The following is a 17,529-nucleotide window of genomic DNA, read 5'->3' as shown; positions in this document are numbered from 1 at the left end:
GTTGGCTGGTGCCTGGAGCCGGCCCTGCTGGGCGGTGGGGCTGCGAGCTCCTGCCAAGCAGCGCAGCAGCGTATCTCACTCTGGCCTGGTGGCGCAGCTGCCAGACATGCTGCTCTGAGCAGCATGGTAAGGGGGCTGGAGGGGGTTGGATAAGGGGTAGGGAGTCCTGGGGGGCAGTCAGCAGACAAGAAGCAGCGGGCAGTTGGATGAGGCAGAGGTTCTGCGGTGGCGGGGGCGGTCATGGGATGGGAGAGTTGGATAGGCGTGGGGTCCTCGGAGGCCTGTCAGGGGGCGGAGGGTGTGGATAGGGGTCGGGTGACTGGGAGCAGGGGGGCTGGACAGGGGTTTAGGTCCCAGGGGGTGGCTAGGGGCAGGAGTCCCAGTAGGGGGTGGTTAGGGGACAAGGAGCAGGGGGAGTTGGATGGGTTGGAGGTTCTGAGGGGGGCAGTGAGGGGGCGGGAAGCAGGGCCAGCTCCAGGCTTGGGGCGGCCACTCCGGAGAGGGGCAGCAAGTCCAGCTATTCGGTGGCAATTCGGCGGACGGTCTCTCACTCCCACTTGTAGTGAAGGACCTTCCGCCGAATTGCCGCCGCAGATCGAGATCGCGGCTTTTTTTTTTTTTTTTTTTTTTTTTTTTTTTTTTTTTTTTGGCTGCTTGGGGTGGCCAAAACCCTGGAGCCAGCCCTGGCGGGAAGTGGGAGGGGGCTGTATGGGGGGCCCAGCCTTCCCTACCTGGCCCTCCATACAGTTTTGCAACCTCAGTGTGGCCCTCAGGGCAAAAAGTTTGCTCACCCCTGGGTTACAGGTAGATAGGTAGGATGAGATTTTGTGTTTTGCCTCTAAGAGGTGTAGTACACAACTTGCAGCCTAGGGGGAGTGTGAGCTAAGCCACTTTAGTACTCTCCTGATTCTGGACTGTTCTGCATCCATCCACATAATGTAGACAAGTCTGGAGGCCTGTTTATGTTACTTCACCCTTACTGCCCAAAATGTAGACCCACCTTGATTCACCCCTGCCAACCCCAAACCTCTCCACCACGCCAAGGTTTGCAAGGGGTTCTTCAGAAGGCAGACTCACCGCTGTCTCTCACGCTGCCTGTGCCAGGTGAATCTTCCCCCAGCCAGACGTGGGACTTTTGGCCTCCTCCCCTTATACTGCTCTGGCCCTTTTACCCAGAGTAAAAGAGGTGGCGCATGGGTAAAAATCTCACCCACAGATTATTGGTGGTGTCTACCCACATAGCCTCTTTTCCTCTCTGTCTGGCACTTCTGCTGTGGGATTTCCTTGGTTTTGTTCTCTCATGCATCAGACAGTAGCAGGGAACATATTGGCATGTTGCGTACTGTGTTGTAGTTGCAAAAAAACAGTATTTTAATAACTCAGTGAATTTCACCAGTTCCAAGAATAGAGGTAGGATATCACACCTAGCATGCTCCTAGTTATTTTTAAAATCAGCTAAAACGGCGTTTTTGTGATATCTGAATAGATAGGCTGCGTACATATGAAATTTATTGGACAGATGTACACGCAAAATGCAATAGCAACAGAGAAATGTTAGACTTGTTTAGATACACACTTACTTTAACTTCAGGAAGGTTTTTCTTTAATAACATCTATTACCTCAGCTTTATAAATATTTTTCTGCAATTTCTCCTTTGTCAGTATGCCATCAGAGTTCCTCCAATAGAGGACTGACTTTTCTTTTTTCTGTGTGTGCCAGTGGAGCTCTATTTCCCCCAAATCTCTGAATGCTTTAACATCATTTTACTCTTCTCTGTTATAATTCCAATTAATTTGTTCTTCTTTTTTACAGCATCACTTTTACTATATTCGTTTACACACGCATATTCCAGAAAATGCTTCTGGTTTACTTTCAGAGCTTTCTCTATTCCTGTCCTGTGTACAGAGCACTGCATTTCTAACAGGCTGAGTTGTTCTCCAGTCATGAAGACTGTGTTCAGATGCCTCCGATTCAGTGTCGTCTTATTCTGTAGCCATTGCCTGACTAACCTGGAGTTCTCACGCATTAACTCCGGGAGACAGCTTTCCCTTTTCCAATGCTCAGCTTTAACTCTGTCACCTAGAATAGGCATTGTGCAATGAAGTGTTTTTTCTTGCCATAACTATGACCTTCTTTTCCAACCAGTTGGTGAGCTGAGTATCCTCCTAGGTGTAGTTATGACCCACCAGATCTTCTGCAAGTATTTTGAGACTCAATTTTGGGTGTTCTTGAGACCTGGCCTTCTAGGACTATAGGCTTGTATGCCTTTAGTGTACACACAGGTTTTCCATTCTCTTTCATGCTTAAGGCCCATGATTGCCACTTCCATAGTTCATCCAATGCTTAACACTCTGTTAAATATAAGCTCTGGCTTACTAAGGGGTGTTCTGTGAAGCTTGACTGATGAACAATTTAGATCTTGATCTCTCTGTCCATGTCAGCTGACTCACATGTAAGTGTGGGTCAGTTTGTCAATGCCTCACTGGTTCTTATCTCTCTTGTCTGAAGTCAAATGTTTCCTATACCTCTCTCCTTTTTGGAGAGAGGTGGTCAGGCACAATGCTCACTCTTTCTCAAGGCGATCCTCACCTTTGCTAGCTGGTTAGTTGACCAGTGATATATAAATGCCATTGACCTCTTTGTCCACAGAGTAGCAGAAGTAAAACTTGGAATTTCAATATCAAGTACAGCTGACAGATTTCAGAGTCTGCTTGTCTATTTCTGCCATTGTTGAGTGACTGCTCCATCCTCATAGATAGTGAATGCTGGGCACATCAGGAAATACAAATACCATGCTGCTTTTTAACTTTTGTTTGTTGCTCACTCTATTATCTTCCTAGTTTTGACTTTTTCTTTCAGAACCTTACAGAACATGGTCCTTCTCCCCCTTTAAGTTTTCTATACCTTTGTTGTTGTAGACTTTATGAGAAGCTCCTCTTTAAGTATTTTCAATAGTATGAGTTATTGCACTATTGCCCAAATCAAAGACAGCTGCCATATGGTCCCTGTTAGTTTATGGCAAAAGAAGCTATGTGGCCCACAGAACCCAAACTAAGAGATTCTTGTCACTCACTTCATAAGAACAGCCATACTGGGTCAGACCAAAGGTCCATCTAGCCCAGTATTCTGTCTTCCAACAGTGGCCAGTGCCAGGTGCCCCAGAGGGAATGAACAAAACAGGTAAGCATCAAGTGATCCACCCCCGTCTCCCATTCCCAGCTTCTGGCAAACAGAGGCTAGGGACACCATTCCTGCCCATCCTGGCTAATAGCCACTGATGGATCTATCAAATGATGAGTGCTTATATTATGGTAGCACCTAAAGATCCCAACCAAACCAGGTCCCTATTGTACTAGGTGTGGTACATACACTTAGTAAAAGACAGTCCCTGCCCTGGAGACTTTACAATTTAAATAGACAAGATGGGAAATGGAGGTGAAGTGACTGGCCCAGGGTGTCATAGCAAGTCAGTGGCAGAGCCAGGAATAGAAGACAGGAATCCTGACTCCCACTCTGAAGCATTATCCACCGAACCACGCTGCCTCCTGTGCAAATATGTTTTCTGGCTAACCCCCTGGATTTACATTTTAAATTATGCCAAAATATTGACTCATTATTCAAATGCATGCTATAATTGAATCCTGTATGGTTAATATTGTCAATAATTTACAGTATCAACTCAAGCTGGTGTCAGTTTGTGGTTGGCTAGAAATAAGATCAGATGATAAGTTAGACCTGAAACTTCCTAATTAACTAAACTAGCCTCTTCCACTTTCAGAAGGAGAGGCTTGTGGCCTGGCCTTCTTTAAAATAAGCAAGCTAACAAAATAACAAGTGCTGTGTATTCAGTTTGTCTTTTTTTCTGAAATTTTCTGATAAGCTGCAGCCCAGGGTAGGGACTGAATGAAACCTGGAAACTAAGTATCGACATGAAAAGAAATAGATTGTATGGGCAACTTTAATCATTTAGGTGGGTCTTTCAGTAAAGAGCAGAAGCCAAGTTTTGTTGCATTTCAGAGCACTCCCAGACTGCCAAAGGGAGGCAATCATGTGGGAGAAAGGGCTCCAGACTTTAAGAACGTTCAGTTTTTGTGGTTTTACTAAAAACCAAAATACTTGGTTGTCATGCCTAAAATGTAAAGAGAAACTGTAGCGCAATCTTAGCCAACTGGATAAAATACCTAAGGCAGCGTACTAGGGTTGGGGGCAGAATGACAGGAGAGAAAAGTCACCTGAGGTTCAGGTATGAACATGTCACTCTCTCTGGCTTCGCTGTCATGATTCTGATTTAACCTAGATTGTTACCATTACAGCAAAAGTCTCTCACTGTATTCCTTCTGTGCAGTTTTACAAGCAGTGAACTCTAAAATAGAAAAAGGAGAAGTACAAACCATATAGGGTAGCTCCTAAGCTTCCTCGGAGCTCCTTTCCTCTGGGTTTCAGTCAGCACAACCCCCTTGATTCTCGCAACCATCTTTTAAGACTGCATTTCTCAATGTTTTAGCATGGGCTGCATTTTAATATAAAGATGGCTGTGTGGACCATCTCTGCTCCTATTTGCCATCCCATAGCATCTCTTTGGCAAACTGGCTATATGGGAACATCACATAGGAAAGTATTTAATATATGTTTGCTTCTTTTAATACAGTTTAGCATCTGCAAATAACAAGGAGCTGGCACCATAGGCATGGCCAGCTTTCCATGGCCCACCAGCAAATGCCTCACATACTACAATTTGTAACTTTTATTTTAAAGTAATGAGCCCAAACAGGCTCAGTTGCAACTAATTAGCTCCCAGTTGGTACTTCCACCCTGCTCCTGCTGTACCCTAGATGAGAATTAACCCCTGAAACTATAGGTTTGGCATGGCCTCCTCCAAGGACACCACTAGAATGGGATACAATGGGGCTTTTGGGGATGCTGGAAAATCTGTCCAGCTGTTACTCTCCAATACTCTGTATCCACCAAGTCCTATCCTGTTCTTTTGTAAACACCTAATACTATGCCAGAAACATCCTTTCAGCCAGTGATCTGCATAGGAGTCATTTGCATTATGATTCCAGCTGGTGAAATGGTTGTAGCTGTGCTGGGAGGAGATGCAATTGCCTGCCAGCTACAAGGACAAACAAAATTGACAATGCTGGGCTTACTACTGGGGATTTGTGAAGCCTCCCAAAGGACAATATGGGGCCAGGGGTGAAGTCAGGCACCAGAAATTGGCTCTCACGTACTTTTCTATGAATTACATTAAATATCCCAAATGTTGCTATTTTTTGACACACAAAGCTGCGGTCACTGGCAGAAATTATGATATTTATACCCTGGAACAAATCCACAAACATTTGCTTTGGAGGGGCCATCTCTGGGAGAGAAAGGGGAGTTCCCTCCCTATTCTTGTTCAGGCCCCCATGATCTCTGCTGAGACTGTCTACATAGATGCTAGTTAGCTCAATGGATCCATTGTGCCAAACCCCAAGTCTTTTTTTAATTTTAATGACTGAAACAATTGTTCAGTGGCAAGGGCTTTTGGCTACTACAATACAACAGCAAGCTGGGCCTGAACTGGTGACCTAGGGATGAAGGGCTCTAGATCATGTTTCGAGTCCTCTCCGCCATACTGGGGGCACAGGGAAAAGAGTGAACATATTTGGTTTTATCTTTGTTTAAAAAGCCCATTGCCCAGTAGTTACTATGGTACATCCAGATATGCTTATTTTAAATAAGCCCTTTTTTGACCTTCAATTGGTCTGATCAGCAGAGAAGTGGAGCTCATTTCCAATTGCTCCTGCTTGGGTCTTGCCTACACTGAGTAGTTGCCCCCATTTTCAGCCATTAATGGCCAGCTTCTGGTATAGCTGCCCTGGTACAAACCCCAAGTGTAAACAGGCAAAGCCACTATTTGTACTGGTGTCAAGTATCAGGGGGTAGCCAAGTTAGTCTGTATCCACAAAAACAATGAGGAGTCCAGTGGACCTTCAAGACTAACAGATTTATTTGGGCATATGCTTTTGTGAGTAAAAAACGCACCTCTTCAGATGCATGGAGTGAAAATTACATACATCTGAAGAGGTGGGTTTTTTACTCACGAAAGCTTATGCCCAAATAAATCTGTTAGTCTTTAAGGTGCCACTGGACTCTGTGTTTGTGGCATTTACCCCAGTTTGAAACCTCTACCACTGCTAAATGTGGCTTTCCTTAACTATACAAATGTTTACTGCTGCAGCTACACCAATGGCCGTAACAGGGGCAAATCCTCAGTGCAGACAAGGCCTAACAGTGAATGCTCATAGCTGGTTTTAAAATGTTGATGTTTGCACGTGTATCAAAAGTTTTAGCAAAGCTAAAAATAGAAATAGGAATTTTGCCCCACTTGACTCCCAATAGACTTGGAGTGGGATTTTCAAAGCATCTAAGTGTCATAGGAGCACAATTCTTCTTTGCTTTCAATATAGCTTCTCTTTGTAAATCACCTAAGAGCTTTTGAAAATCCTGCCCTTTACCTTTTGATAGATATATATATTTCTGCTATGAAAATACTACAATCAAAGTTTAAGTCAAGGTGACGCAATAACACTCTGCTATAGTGTAAGACGGGGTTCTCAAACTTCATTGCACTGTGACCTCCTTCTGATAACAAAAATTACTACACGACCCGGGGGGGCAAAGCCGAAGCCCACAGGCTTCAGCCCTGGGCGGGAGGCCTGTAGTCTGAGCCCCATCGCCTAGCACTGAAGCCAAAGCCTGAGCCCCGCTGCTCAGGGCTGAAGCCCTTTGCTTTGGCCCTGGGCAGTGGGGCTTTGGCTTTGGGCTCCTGGGCCCCAGGAAGTCTAATGCCAGCCCTGGTGACCCCATTAAAATGGGGTCATGACCCCCTTTGGGGGCCTAACCCAGAGTTTGAGAACTGCTGGTGTAAGACAAGGGGGTACATTCATTCAGTTGTCTTTTCTTGGATTTAAGTTCAGCTGTAGGATGCTTTTTTTTTCTGTTCAGCTTTGTAAAGTCTTATTGCTTGTTTCTGGAGTGACCATCCTGTGACTGCTACAGGTTTGATCAAAGCAATGCTCCACACATGACAGCTGCTCATAACGGAAGGTGGCAAGTTACACTGACTCAGCCTAGTGTTGTCACCACTCTTGGCACCTATTGCCACTTGTTTGCCGAATCTCCAAAATCATAACTGTGGTATTGTTATTTGTTTGTCAGGAACACTATGGCTATCTGAAGGGGCTCACAATAAGCTGGATTGGTGATGGAAACAATGTCCTGAATTCCATCCTGATGAGTGCTGCTAAATTTGGGATGCATCTGCGTGTTGCTACTCCAAAGGTAAGAGAGTCCTGCACTTGGAGGAAGGGAAGTAAAACTATCTAAGGCTCAAGTTCTAGTCTCAGACACTTGCATGCTTCCCAGAAGCTGCAAATCTGGCTAGCCTGTACACAGGCCACACAAGCATGAAGAGCTTCCTCCCCCCCTCATTGTGCCACCATCCACCACAATGTAGTCCACAGTGAAAACATGATGAATTATTATTTATTTCTAGCAGGGCTAAAGTGCAGTTTCATGCAAAGACTGAGATAAGCGCTCTACCCCACGTTGCTTACAGTCTAACAAAGAACACCATTTATGTGCTTCGCTATTGGGTCTCCGTATTTTGATTTAAGAAGATCCCCAGGAAGACGTAGTGTAACACCAATGAACCCCGGTCGTCAGTGGAGGGATTGAACCTGGGACTTTTGGAGCTTAGTGCATGAGCCTCTACAGCATAAGCTAAAAGCCAACTGTCTCTTAACTAAGGCTGTAGACCAGACTCATTTAATTCTGTCTAAGTGGTCTCGGTGCCACTAGATGGGACACAACACCACACCCAGACAGTGTGTGGATTACAATAGCACATAGCCTAAACCAGTGTTTCACAATCTTTTCAAGTTGGCAACCACTTATTCAAAGTAAACAAACAAACACCAAACCATTTTATATTTACCATCAAAGTATATCAATGAGAACAATGCTAAGCCAATATAATTTATTTGTGTGTGTCCTGAAAGGCTGACAGAGGATGCTAGGAGGGTGGTGAAACACTGGAATGCGTTACCTAGGGAGGTGGTGGAGTCTCCTTCCTTGGAGGTTTTTAAGGCCCGGCTTGACAAAGCCCTGGCTGGGATGATTTAGCTGGGAATTGGTCCTGCTTTGAGCAGGGGGTTGGACTAGATGACCTCTTGAGGTCCCTTCCAACTCTGATATTCTATGATTCTATGATTCTATGATTCTATGCTTCCCTTGAAGGGTAAGGGTGTGTGGGGAGTGGAGGAGCGAGATTTTCTTTGCTTTAGATTATAATAAAATTTTCAACATCTCATGATGCCCCTGATTTCCTTTCTGATTAATCAGTTCAGAAACACTGGCTTAGGCACAGCAGATTCAGAAGAAGAGGGTTTCAAGCTGGAATATAAATCTTTGCTATTTGGTATCATAGTTGCCTTAATCTCAATGGATGTTTTGTTTGGTAGACTTTTTACATAGATTTGCTTATCTATCTATCTATAATATATACTTAAATATAAATAATAGAATTATGCTAGGGTTACCATTCGTCCGGATTTACCCGGACATGTCCTCCTTTTTGTGCTAAAAATAGCGTCCGGGGGGAATTTGTAAAGCACTCACAATGTCCGGGATTTCCCCCCTCCCCCGGAGCGGCTGGGAGGGCTGCAGGAAAGTCCCGGGCTGGACTCCGGAGCAGCTGGAGAGGAGCTCCGCCCTGCATTCTGAGCAAGTGTCTCAGCACAAAGTACAGCCCTCCCCTTTTGCAACTGGGAGTGGTTACTGCCATGCAGCGTAGCAAAACGGGAGCGAGAGCACTTTGTGCTGATACAAGGGCAGCTCTCCCCTGCAACCCGGTCCGGGCCAGTGACCGGGTTTTGTTGTGCAGGGCCAGGGACCGGGTTTTGTTGTGCTGGGGAGCTTAGCCACATGTCCGGCTCGCACAGAGCCCAACACCCTGTTCTGAGCAGCAGGGTAAGGGGGGCAGGAGAAGGGGCAGGGAGGTTCTGGAGGGGGCAGTCAAGAAACGGGGGGGCTTTTGGGGGGGAGTGGAGAAAGTTTTGGGCAGTCAGGGTACAGGTAGGGGGTAGGGCAGTTGGGGGGGGTCTTAGGAGGGGGCAGTTAGGGGACAAGGAACAGGGAGTCTTAGGTAGGGGGTGGGGTTCTGGAGGGAAGTTAGGAGCAGGGGTCCCAGGAGGGGGCAGTCAGGGGACAAGGAGCGGGGGGGTAGGGGGCTGGGAGTTCTGGGGGGGAGCTGTCAGGGGGCAGGAGTGGGGAGAGGGATCGGAGCAGTCAGGGGACAGGGAGCAGAGGGGTTTAGATGGGTTGGGAGTTCTGGGGGGGGCTGTCAGGGGGCAGGAGTGCGGAGAGGGATCGGAGCAGTCAGGGGACAGGGAGCAGAGGGGTTTAGATGGGTTGGGAGTTCTGGGGGGGAGCTGTCAGGGGGCAGGAGTGGGGAGAGGGATCGGAGCAGTCGGGACAGGGAGCAGAGGGGTTTAGATGGGTTGGGAGTTCTGGGGGGGGCTGTCAGGGGGTGGGGAGTGGTTGGATGGGGCGTGGGAGTCCCAGGGGTCTGTCTGGGGGTGGGGGTGTGGATAAAGGTTGGGGCAGTCAGGGGACAAGAGGCAGGGAGGCTTAGATAGTCCTGGGGGACAGTTAGGGGCAGGGGTCCCAGGAGGGGGTAGTCAGGGGACAAGGAACGGGGGGAGGGTTAGGAGGTCAGGGGGGGCGGGAAGTGGGAGGGGCAGGGGCGGGGCTAGGGCGGGGCTTCTCCCGTCCTCTTTTTTGCTCGCTGAAATATGGTAACCCTAATTATGCAGGGGATGGACATTGGGCTTCCCAAAAGAATTCAAAATTTCATTTTGTTCCAAATTGGAATGAAACTTGAAAGTTTCAAAATTCTCTAGAAAGGAAAATTACAAAGAACTCCTTACTTTACATTGACTGAAATGTTTCATTTAGACAAAATTGTTTTGTTTTCATTTTGACTTAAAAATCTGATAACATATAGTATAATACAGAATAAAAAATCAAGACAAAGTTATTTCAAAATGAAAAATTGAAATAAATCTGTTTAAAAAGTGTCAGAATGGAATGTTTTAACATTGTTGGAACACCTTGTTGATGAGGCCTGGCCTGGCATGAGTAACTAACACCTGGAGGGAGACCTCAACATTTCTTGGAGGATAGGATTAGGGAGCTAAAGAGATCATTTAGATTGAAAACCGAACATTTGTGCTAAATAAGATAAGTAAATATGTCATTAGGCTAAAAAGATAGCTGGCTCAGACATTCTAAGATAACAGGGAGAACACCCAGAGAAACATTTACTAGGAACAAGAATAACAATATATGGACAGGATATGCAACGTAACCAAACCAAACCCAAAACGTGTAATGCAAGTAAATGCAATGTAAAGTGTATCTGTATATAAAGGAAGTGGTTTGCTGGGTAATTTTGAGTGTGTGATGTGTCCTACCCACCCTTGCATTTGAGTCTGATCAACTCAGCTTTGCATTGCTGTATGCCAAGTAAAAAATATCTGAGTGACAAAGTCTGGAGTAGAACAGGGTTCTTGGTAAGTCAAGTGGAAAGAGTTCTTCAAGGGAATTCCAACACACCTTTCTCCAGTTTTTCTCCAAAATTAAATTCCAGTAAAAATCGACGCAGTTTTGCGGAGCATTTTGATTTTGACAGAACAGCATTCTTCCATGGGAAATGGTTCCATCAATGTTTTTCCGACCAGCTCAGTTAGGGTTACCATATTTAGCAAATAAAAAAAGAGGACCCTCCACGGGCCCTGGCCCCGCCCATTTCCCCAGCCCCACCCCAACTCCGCCCCAGCCCCGCCCTAACTCCGCCCCCTCCTCCCTCCCACTCCCAGCCACGCGAAAAGGGCTGCCCGAGCACTACCGGCTTCACGGTTTGCCGGGCAGCCCCCAGACCCTGCGCCCCTGGACGGCGCTTCCCCAGCGCAGCTGGAGCCTGGGAGGGGAAGCACCCAGCCGGGGGCGCAGGGTCTGGAGGCTGCCCAGCAAACCCGTGAAGCCGGTAGCGCTCAGGCTTCGGGCAGCCCCTATGCCTCCAGACCCTGTGCCCCAGGCCGGGCACTTCCCCTCCCGGGCTCTGACGGCGCAGGGTCCGGAGGCATGGGGGCTGCCCGAAGCCCGTAGCGCTCGGGCAGCTCGGCTCTTAAACAGAGCCGAAGAGTCCGGGGAGGAGCAGAGCCGCGGCGGGAGGGGAAGTGCCCGGCCGGCATTTTCCCGGACATGTTCGGCTTTTTGGCAATTCCCCCCGGACGGGGGTTTGATTGCCGAAAAGCCGGACATGTCCGGGAAAAACCGGACGTATGGTAACCCTAGCTCAATAAAATAATAATGTAAATGTGCATTGTAATGTTATCATCTTTTTGACAGGGCTTTGAACCGGACCCCAACATCGTTAAAGTAGCTGAAGAGTACTCCAAAGAGGTATGAGCCAATATGTTAAATATGGTTTACTTTATGTTTTGAATGAAGTTGTTTGACCTCCCTTGCCTTACTGTACCTTAGTATAGCACCAAATTGTTTTTCACGACTGATCCCTTGGAAGCTGCAAGTGGAGCCAATGTCCTAGTTACAGACACATGGATAAGCATGGGACAAGAAGAGGAGAAGGCAAAGCGATTGAAGGCTTTCCAAGGTTACCAGATCACAATGCAGGTAAAGGTCAATTTCCAGCTCTTGTGAATGCTTTGTGAGTGATGGGATTTCAGAGGGCTTTGGAGCTGGTCTTGCGTTGATGCAAGAAGCTCCTCCCCCCATTGTAAAGTTCAGCCCTGCCAGAAGCTGGCTGAGTCTCTTCCCCTTCATTTGCTGCTCTCACAGGGGAGGGAAGGGGAGCGCAAAGTGCCCAGCAGCTCAGGGAAGCTCCGCTCCCTCCTCCCATAAGAAACACAGACAGGACTGTGCCTCTACGCCCCCCCCCGCAGTACCTGGCCTGGGAAGGGGCAGAGGGGGGTGAAGAGCCCCTGGAGCTGCCCCCTCCAGCCTGGTAAGGGAAGATGCCCCTTCCCCACCCCTACCCCCCGCAGGTCTGTGAGAAAGGAATGAAGAACACCAGGAGAAGCAGAGCTGAGGCTGTGGGGTGGGGTGGGCTGGACTGAGGGGGGTGGAGGCTGATGGGGTGGGACCTGGGTGAGGGCAAAACTGAGAGGTGAAGGGGACAGGATTAATTGCTGGGCAGAGGGTGGGCAGATTAGGAGTGAGAGTTCCTGCAGCAGAAGCCAGAATCATCTTACTCAATACATCTGGGAGAGTGGACAACACTAGTTGCCACGCACAAACACACTGGGGATGGGCAGGGGGTTGTTCAAAAAATCAAAAGACAGACCGAAAAACCACAATATAATCTTTTTTTAAAAATATCTCCTGATTTTTTGGGGGCAGCAGGGGAGGTGTCAGACTCACGATTTTTGATCTCTTGAGGTTGGCAGTATTGAGTTTATTTGTTCTGGTCCACTTCTGTAGATTCCATTTTTAAAGATCAACATCGTCAAAGCATTCATTTGATAGCTCTTATGAGGAAGGGTCACGGGTATTGGTGTACCCTTCACACCAACGCAAAGCCCCCTAACCAACACAATTGCTGTCTGAGTTACCTGAGGCTTCCCCTGCCAAACTTTCTCCTTTAGTCTGGACTTTCTGGATGGGCCCTTACTGGACACACAAATCTGGGGTACAAACAGAGGGAAGGCTTTGCTTCTCCCCTTCTCAAGGACTCTGTATTTAACTGTTTGTTCCTCCCAGCCCACCCCACCTTATTATATCCACACTGCAAGAGAAGATCTTTTGAATGTTTCTCAGGCTAAGTCACAATAACGCTCATATTGCAATTCATAGAGAGCACGGCCAGGGCACCATTTTGGGCAGATTTGCATGTATCTGTAAATGGGCAAAGCCTTAAATAAATATTTTTAAAAACCCATTTAGCTGAAATATTTATCAGAGCAACCACTGCTAAAGAAAATGGAAACAGAATATTAACGATTGGAATATAAATAATGACATTTTAGTCTCTATTAGAATCAGTGATCTAACTGACCATATTTTAACTCTAGGTCCCCAGAATGCTAGTAGAAGACATGGCTCATCTTGCTTAAAATGCTATAATCCATTGTTCATCTATTAGATTGACGTATTATGAGTTACTCATATCAAAATAATTGACCAAGGCCTTTTTACGCATGTCTTAATATGCAGTTATTGCCATTATCCATATACTTTGTTGGCATGTGGTGTTACTGTCTAGAGTGTACTTATTGATTGACCTGCTGCTTCACCACGATTCATACTCTCCTTTCAAAGACAAAAGTCTAGGGGTGAAATCCTGGCCCCACTGAAATCAGTGGTAAAATTCCCATTTACTTGAATGGGCCCAGGATTTCACCCTGGATTCTTATCTTGTTTGCACTGGTATCCATCTGGACTAACTCTGCTGACGTCAGTGGAATCACATGGGGTTCACACCAAATGTAAATGAGATCAGAATCTGGCCCAGACCAGCTTCTCACCACTTAAAGATCTTGCTAATGGACCATCACATCACTCAACTTTTTCATGCTTTTTTATCTTTAGACTGGAAAACATGCGGCCTCTGACTGGACCTTTTTACACTGTTTACCAAGAAAGCCAGAAGAAGTTAATGATGAAGTATTTTATTCTCCACGATCACTGGCTTTCCAGGAGGCTGAAAACAGAAAATGGACAATTATGGTATGAAAAGCAAATAAGAACAGTTTGGGCGTGGGCGGCTGGTGACCCAGCCATTGGAGGAGGCTAGTCCCCAGCCCCTCCCCTTGTGCCCAAGGCCCCACCTCTCCTCTCCCCTTCTGCCCCCCTCCCCTGCAGGAGCTCAGAGCACCCCCCACCGTGGACCCCGGCTCCAACTCCAGGCAGCCGGGGGGCGAGGCCCCAGCCCCAGTGCTCCAGGCGGCAGCACAGCCAGTCCTGGTGCACTGGGTGGCAGTGCCCCCAGCCCCAGTATGCCGAGCGGCCCAGCCACAGCACCAGCCACTCTGAGTCCCTACAAGAGGCAGGCCAGCCAGCCTGGGCCAGCCAGGGCTCTGGGAACCACAGAGAGGGGACCTGGCCTGTGAGTGGAGCGTGGGCAGGGCCATGCTAGGCTGTTTGGGGAGGCACAACCTATCCCTGTCTACGATACCTGCCGCCCATGAGTTTGGGGTTAGGCAGTACTTGACGATCGTTCTACCCTTCAATCCAGATTTGGATTTAGCATGACTCCTCAGTAAAGCACATGCCTTAATATAAATGTTTCAAAACCCCACCCTACTATGTCATGGTTTTAAGTGCATCAAATGTCAACTCTTTCCTGCTTGTACCTTAATCTATTCTTGCTTGACCCAGATTGTTTTAATCAAGTGAAATCTACTCTTTTAACTGCAATTTATTATATGGAAGTCATTGAGTTACACTAGCAATTAGCTTGAGCCTTGTCTACGCGTAAAACTTAGGTTGACGCACCTTTGGCACTCGGGTGTGAAAAATCCACACCCCTGAGTGCTGCAGCTACGCCGATCTAAACTCCCAGTGCAGATGCTGGTAGGTCAGTGGAAGCATTCTTCCGTTGACCTAGCTACCATCACTTGAGGAGGTAGGTGTAGTTACTACTGCAATGGAAGAACCCTTCTGTCACTGTAGTGTGTGCCTACACTGTAGGGTTACGGCACTGGCACCGTAGCTATGCTGCTATAACCTCAAGAGTGTTGACAATCCCTTAGATACACCTCTTTCAAACACTCCAAATACCAATCCCAAGAATGGTGCTATAGAGGCTACAATTTTTAAAAATGTTTATAGCAGATGCCATCAGAGATGGCTATCAGAGCTGCCACGGAAGGTAGTGGGAATTTTGCTGGAAGAAAGATTGCAAAATGAAGCCTTTGAAGTAAAAGTATGTGCTCTCTACTTACATACTGGGCTATGGCCCTGTATAACACTAAGTGTACCATACGAGCTACAAGAATATATTCAGCATTAAACCCAAATTGTAACTCCATCCTCACTATTCCTACCAGTGTCATATTTTTCACAACTACTATTTACTGTAGGTTTTAGAACAGTCATGCTGACAAACATCGACCTCCCCCAAGTGAGAAAACAGAAATGGAGTCACCAGCACTCTCAGAGGAACTTGCATTTGTTCTAAGCACACCTTTCCAATCAAATATTACTGTAAATCAGTGGCAATATAAACTAGAGTAATACCTGGACAAAAATAGATGAAGAACAGAAGTGCAGCATCTGTGTATACGAACATGTAGAGAAAAACAAATCTGATTAGATTGTCATTTTCCAATACTCTCATTCTACGGTTGATATAACTAAAGATTGTCAGAAAGTATGAAGCACAAGGAAGTTGCATGACACACAATAAAGCCAGGGTTTTCTATTTTATGGGGCAACAACTACTGTGGTTAAACTGGGTCAAATCTTGAGGTCCTTATTCAAGTAAAACGCCTATTGATGTCAATGGAAATTTTGCTCATATCTTCATTGAGGGTCAAATTTTGCTCCCATAAACACAAGCACAGATCAGGAGTAACTGCAGACAGAATTCAGTTAAAACTTCAGGATTTGGTCCAGTATTGATATGGTTCTAGCATTGTTTTTCTGAACTCCTCCACTACTGTGCATTCATGTATGGTGTGCACAGAGGAAACCTATTGAATACAAACAGAACACTCTAATTTTTAAACTATTTGATGTTTCGCCATTGGAAATTCTAGAAAATAAATCTAAGCATGCAGTTTCTGCTGGGAAAAATTGTTTTCAGCACAAAGCTTTGGAACTCAAAATATCTTTCTCTGTTTATTTTGTTTGCAGTGTCTGTTTCCAATATGACTGGGTTTTTTTCCCCTCCCCTCTAGGCTGTCATGGTTTCCCTGCTGACAGATTACTCACCACAGCTGCAAAAACCTACATTTTGATGCTTGGGTTCCTGCCAAGAGAAAATATTCCTCACCAGCAGAATATTCCGGTCTGCAAATATATAGCTGTCTTTCATATAGGATCAAAGCAATGAATGATTCCTTAATAAAACTGCATAGGTTGGCTCCACTGAACTGTATAATATTGCTTTGTACTCATGAAAACCTTGGAGACGATGTGAATTAAATAGTGCAGCATTGCAATCCTAGTGCTTTTGCTAGATGCTTTAAGTTCTGTAGCTTTTGTATCGATTCATGTCTCTTAAGTTTTCTAAAGCTGTAGTTTAATGAATGGATCCAGCAGTATCATAAGCAGCGGTTTATGTATATTGTGGTAGAACTAGTGTTGTAAACTTCCAAATCTATTGTATAACCACTGTGCAGCTGCCCCTAAATCTATTGGATTTTCTTGCTGATCTCGGGGCACATGCACAGAGAACTAACACCTTCCTACTATATTCTGGGACCTCAACGTTCCCTTGTTAGTACAATTTCCCTAGCTGCACCCTGGCCACCTTGTAACCCGACCTCAATCTGGGTTTGAGACTGTAGAGGAAACAGGAAAATTCCTGAGGGCTGGCTGGAGAATAGTGATATGGTTCACACAGAGGGATTGCCACAGAGTTGGGTATGGGAGAAGAAAGATGGCTAAGAAGTATGGGCTCACTGTTCTTCCTCGCCCCACTCTGTCATCCCCCTGGACAGAATTTTGGCCAACGAAGCAAGTCGTCCATTCTTTTCATACTCTCTGTGGCAAAAAGCAGAGGTGAGGGGATCCTAAGTGAATGTTGCTTTATGGTAGGAGTTTGCTAGGTTTCATCTAGCAGTGACGTGTGGTGTGCATACAAGTTAATTCCTCTTGGTAGTAAACAGAAGTTTGTGACAACTGTAGGTTGGTTGTGAATTTTTGAAATTTCAATGAAAACTTTGCATAAAATGTTTTCAAACCTTTTCCCAAATTTCTCTCTCTCTCTCTCTCTCTCTCTCTTTTTTTTTAAACCAGCTCCTAGACGAGTTGGAATTTTTCAAAAATGTAAAAGTCCCCAAACAGCCTAGTGTGGCCCTGCCCATGCTCCACCAGGCCCCCTCCTGCCTGCTGCTCCCTTCAGTGGCTGAGAGGCTGGGGCAGGCAGGCTGGGCACCATGTGCACAAGACCACACCACGCCATGCCACCCTTCCTCCCAGTGCTGGGACCACACTGGGGTGGGGGCGAGGGGCTCCAGCAGCGCTGCCCACCCGCCCTGTACTGGGCTGCAGAGGTGACACATAACCGGTCACTGCCCGCTGCCCGCCCACACTCACCAACCACCGCAGCTCACAGTGCACAGCCAGTGCCGGCCAGAAACAGGGCAGGGCTCTGTTGGCCGAGAGCCGGCACGCAGCAGGGGCTGTGCTCACGGACCAGCAGGACGAGCAGCCAGCCCAGCATGCTGCATCTTTGCCCCACCACCAGCCCTATCATCGGTCACGGTACCCCCCATTCACCACTGGTGGGTGAG

At 46.8% G+C, this 17,529-nt stretch overlaps 1 protein-coding gene across 2 annotated transcripts in view; it reads left to right on the top strand.

The window, feature by feature from the left end:
- The window catches only part of OTC (ornithine transcarbamylase), a 42,853-nt gene extending 25,861 nt beyond the window's left edge, over positions 1-16,992 (top strand). The window contains exons 6-10 of one of the 2 annotated variants that reach the window (XM_054005885.1): positions 7,205-7,327; positions 11,459-11,512; positions 11,594-11,743; positions 13,658-13,795; positions 15,970-16,992. In XM_054005885.1, coding sequence (XP_053861860.1) covers positions 7,205-7,327; positions 11,459-11,512; positions 11,594-11,743; positions 13,658-13,795; positions 15,970-16,029 — 525 coding nt within the window. In that variant the 3' untranslated portion in view covers positions 16,030-16,992. Of the gene's footprint in view, positions 1-7,204; positions 7,328-11,458; positions 11,513-11,593; positions 11,744-13,657; positions 13,796-15,925 lie in introns of both variants that reach the window. The other variant, XM_054005886.1, reaches the window with a different exon arrangement.
- Positions 16,993-17,529: the final 537 nt, after the last annotated feature.

This window comes from Malaclemys terrapin, chromosome 1, assembly GCF_027887155.1.
Source record: "Malaclemys terrapin pileata isolate rMalTer1 chromosome 1, rMalTer1.hap1, whole genome shotgun sequence".
NCBI lineage: Eukaryota > Metazoa > Chordata > Testudines > Emydidae > Malaclemys > Malaclemys terrapin.
The sequence above is the reverse complement of the archived record's forward strand: the minus strand, read 5'-3'. Positions and strand labels throughout refer to the sequence as shown.